This window comes from Engraulis encrasicolus, chromosome 19 (genome assembly GCF_034702125.1).
Source record: "Engraulis encrasicolus isolate BLACKSEA-1 chromosome 19, IST_EnEncr_1.0, whole genome shotgun sequence".
Taxonomy (NCBI): Eukaryota; Metazoa; Chordata; class Actinopteri; order Clupeiformes; family Engraulidae; genus Engraulis; species Engraulis encrasicolus.
The window spans coordinates 34,307,193-34,312,192 of NC_085875.1; the positions used below are offsets into that span (position 1 = coordinate 34,307,193).

The 5,000-nt window shown below is 46.1% G+C and overlaps 1 protein-coding gene across 4 annotated transcripts in view; it reads right to left on the reverse strand.

Moving 5' to 3' along the window:
- ldlrap1b (low density lipoprotein receptor adaptor protein 1b) overlaps window positions 1-5,000 on the reverse strand; it is a 77,127-nt gene that overhangs the window by 20,066 nt on the left and 52,061 nt on the right. For all 4 annotated transcript variants that reach the window (XM_063184189.1, XM_063184192.1, XM_063184190.1 and 1 more), the window contains exon 6: window positions 3,602-3,706. In XM_063184189.1, the coding sequence (XP_063040259.1) occupies window positions 3,602-3,706 (105 nt within the window). The remainder of the gene's footprint in view (window positions 1-3,601; window positions 3,707-5,000) is intronic.

Sequence of the window (5,000 nt, forward strand, 5' to 3'; positions counted from 1 at the left end):
TTGTGTACAACTGTGAGATTGTGTATTGTGCTCAACTGTGTACAAGTGTGTGTGCTTGACTATGTATGAGGGTGGGTGTACAGTGTACAGTGTGCGTGTGTGTGTGTACTGTACGTGTGTGTAAGCATTGCAATATGCAAAGGATCGTATTTCAGACATTCAGTTTCTGACAGGAAGCTTTGGCAAACAATACCCCTCATTCCTTAGAAGAGAGTCTGTCTAAGACACACACACACACACTGCAGTCTGTGTACACACCTCTCGCTCGCTCGCACACACACACACACACACGCACGCACGCACACAGAGCGTTCCTGTTTCAGATGACAGACATGAGGATGGTCTAGTCCCTGAGGAGCTGCAGTATTGTACGTGGTGGATACAGCTGAGTAGCCAGAGGCCTCCCACAGAGAGCAGCCTGCAGCCAACTAGAACAACACAGGCATGAGGCAGGGCAGAACAGAGTTGATATGGGGGGAGGGAGGGAGAGAGAGAGAGAGAGAGAGAGAGAGAGAGAGAGAGAGAGAGAGAGAGAGAGAGAGAGAGAGAGAGAGAGAGAGAGAGAGAGAGAGAGAGAGAGAGAGAGAGAGAGAGAGAGGTGAGCAGATCAAGGGGAGATGGCTGAAACTGAAGAGAATAGATGTATTTTGGGTATACAAGTAGTTTGGAAAATACAGTTATTGAAAAAGGATGAAACAATTTAACTCAAGATCGTATTTTTACTTCCTGTCTTACTGGTGTTGAACTTGGCTACCACCTAAAGTATAGATTTTTAGTTTTTAGGCATATTTCCCAATCCAACAAGTTAACCAAATGTTGAAGGTCAACAAGGTTGGTGAAGGAGTGGAAACCACCATCCGATGTTGTTACGAGAGGGTTGATTATTAACGTTGAATCTCCATCAAAAAGTGCACAGCTCTGACAACCAAATTTGTTTTTGCAAATTTGACAAGGCAGAACACCTTTGGATGACTTTTCACCATTTCAAGGGTAAATGCGTACTTAACGCTGACAGAGTAACAAAGCAACTAGACTGTCCCTGTAGCACCTGTGGAGGGCATTCAAAAGCTTACAAAAGACCATTTGCAACAGTTGACTGGCCATTTTAAAAGAAATATCTCTCAGGGCGCATTCTTGAGACATGAAGTAATGCATCTATCCAATCTTGCTGAATAATCCTGTATTTTAATGCAAGTATATGAGGATTTAATGTCGGTATTAGTTTATATAAAACTCAAGAGCACTATGCAGTTCAACATGTAAGCAGAGGCGATGACAACTAGAAATGCACTAGAGAATGTAGACCTCCGCCAAGGAAGCTGTTTGATAGAACATTTGACTATGTTACACCAACCCCCCCCCCCCCCCTTTCCTTTTGTCATTTCCTACAACTCCACAAAATTTAATTTCATCAAAATCTGTGCATAACTTTTTGAGTTATCCTGCTGACAGACAGACAAACAAACCAAGGCGACAGAAATCATAACCTCCTTGGCGGAGGTAAAAAAAAATGAGCATGACACAAACACAACCTGCTTCAAATCATCCATCACCAGTCTGAGGACCACTGAGCGTGTGTCTTTGTTTGTGTTTGTGTTTCTTGCTCACAAACAAACAAACAAACAAACTTTTCTCTCGAAAAGGCCACTGAATTAGCAGGTGCATAGTCAAACTAAATCCAAATAGCCAAAGTACTGCACAAAACAAAAACAATAAAGCAGGAAAAGAGCACAGGAAGTTAAATGTTATCCCAGCAGAGAATGAGAAAGAGAAAGAGAAAGAGAAAGAGAAAGAGAACGAGAACGAGAAAAAGAGCAAGAGAAAGAGAAAGAGAAAGTTCAAGAGAGAGAGAGAGAGAGTGAGAGAGAGAGTGAGAGAGAGAGAGAACGGTTATTCAGCTTTTGTAAGGGCACACACCCTGCCACACACACACACTGCCCCAAAACCCTTATACGTCCAAAAATAAACATGGTGTAATGTTAGCCTTCCAGGAGGCCTCAGTCTGAGCACAAGCATGCGGGAAGGAGGATAAATGAAGGTTGGGGCTAAATACAGACATTTCTGACATCTTCTCATTTCATGCATTACCCTTTCATGCTTTAACCCACAAACCACAAATGATGGCCATGCTTTTACCCCAGCCACGTCATGCCTCAAAACTAAAGCACTTCTACAGATCTTAAGCATCATCATTGGAAAACCTGACACTAAAGCACATCACATGGGGAAAAAAAATCGTGCCCTCTGTGACGGAGGTGTTCCTGCACAGTTCGTCCCCCTCGGGGCGGGAACATGCCACCTCGTCAACTACATCGGTTCGGCAATGGGAGTCACAGTACGAGCACGCTGAGCTAAAGGGCCAGTCTGATAGCCCAACGCTACTGCATTGTATTGAGGCTTCGGGAGGGAGGTTTACTAACGTTATACGCCACACTCAGCTAGCTGGCCTCCGTTACACCTCCCCACAGATACACACCTATAGACAGACACATCTGGATACCTCTGCCCCATGTGTGTATTCCTAGCTTGACATTCTTTCTTTCGACAGCCGTCAGAGCACATACATGTGTACGTATATCTTACTGCTCCGCAACATCCTCCAACCCTTCACAAGCACACACACACACACGCACACAGTTGAATGGGTCAACAGGGTTGGACAGAAGTGGCTTGGAAACCAGAGATGCCCACAAAGGACATGGAGGGGAATGGAGACGAGGTGACAGAAGGGGGACAGAGGAGAGGAGGGGCAGGGGGAGGGGCAGGGGCTGTGTGAGAGAAGAGAAGACATGTTGTACGAGATGGAAGATGGAAGAGGGGCAGGGGGGTGCAGAGGAGAGGGGAAGTGGGGGGTGATTGAGTCAGAGGAATGAGAGTTGTTGAGTTGGGGTCAGCATTTTGAGAAAAGAAAGGGCAGAGGACAGGGACTTGCCACCACTAGTTGTTCAAGTGCAGCACATGTCATGTGTCATCAATTATACCAGTAATTGGACTGCAACTGCAACTACAACTGTAAATCCAATTCAATGATTAAATGTTTATGTCATAGTGTGAAAGCTGCTGATTAAGCATTTTGTAAGGCTTAGAGCGGGCTTGTTGCTTAGTGATTTACCCAATTTGCTCAACACTTTGTTGTGATGTGATTGTGTCAGATTTGGGTCAGAGGAATGAGAGTTGTTGAGAGGGGGGCAGCATTTTGAGAAAAGCAGTAAAGGAGGCAGAGGACAGGGACTCAACCCCATCTCCTCCTGTCTCGATGGCATAGGAGAAGAGACAGAGAGGATGGAGGAGTAGGCTCAGCTATGGCTCAATGGTTAGAGCACTGGCCTTAAGATCAGAGGGTTGCAGGTTCAAAGCCCACCCTTACCAGCACCTTCATCCACAGCTGATGTGCCCTTGAGCAAGGCACCTAACCCCACATTGCTCCTGGGCCTGTAACCAATACCCTGTACTTAAATAACTAAGTCGCTTGGGGTAAAAAAAAGTGTCTTGCTGTTTATATGTGCTATATAAATTAAACTTACCTACTTACTTACTAGCTAAGTGTAATTTAATGTAAATAAGAGAAGGGTGGAGTATAAGAGGCAAAATGAGGACTCACCATCTCCTCCTGTTGTCTTGATGCTGCTGAGGCTGGCTGAGCTCTCCGACTGGGAGCTTCCAGCTCCTTCTCCATCAGAGCCAGACTTCACCCTCTTGTCTTTGTCTGGAGGAAAGTGTCAGAGAGGAGATCAGTTAGTATTTCACAGCTCTGATGTATTAATACCCAAAATCCGTACTCTAAAAGATCTGAAGTTCTTTTGTACGCACAAACTCAAAGTTCACACACATCCAAATAAATCACATAAACAGCGCTCAGAAGCTCTCAGATCACTCACACATCTCTCACTCGATCATAAAACAAAACTTCTTTCACGTCCACACAAACCACCCAACACACAAATGCGCCGACACGCCCAGGTCCCGTAACATCCATAATGAGGGTCCTGACCGCAGCATCTAATGCCTCCATTACGGGGGCGAGACATTAGAGCTGACCCATGCAGCCCAGCCCGCCTGCTATCTGCGACTCCCCAAGGACATCAGCAGAGCAGAGCGGCCCAGACAGCTAAGCCTGCTGAAGCATCACAAACGTGGATACATCTGCCCTGCGCTACCTCTCTTATGCAAGCGTACTTTCTACATCACACACCGACAGAAACGCACACACACATTGACACAAACACGCACAGACACACAGACCCACCACCGACACATACAGACCCACACCGACACACACAAACACACACACAGACACACACAAACACACACACAGACATGCACACACCACGACACACACACACACCGACACACACACACACCGACACACACACACACACACACCGACAGACACACACCCCGTCCGACAGACACACACACACCGATGACACACACACACACACACCGACACACACACACACACACACACACACATTCACACACACACCGACACACACACACACCCACACAAACACCGACACACAGACACCGACACACACACACCGACACACACACACCGACACACACACACACACCGACAAACACACACACACCGACAAACACACACACTGACACACACACACAGCGACACACACACCTTTCTACATACATACAGCTTTTGCTTTCAACAAGGAGCACTGTTAAATCCCACCTGTTGCACAAACAAACAAGCCATCAAAATTCTCTCTACCTCTGGTGCACACACAGGCATACATACCGGTATGCATGCACACCAACATATGCATAGGCACTGCTCTGATCAGAGACAGGAGATCAGATTTCAAGCCACAGATCTAAAGCAAGTGAGCTTGTGTAAACTCAGATCTGCAGCAAGTGAGCTCGTGTAAACTAGTCAGCAACATTGCACCCCGTGCACTAGGAATCACAGAGAATAATTAATTACAAGAGCATTACCAGAGGAATAAAAACAAACATTATAGCCTGATCGAGATCACAAGTGT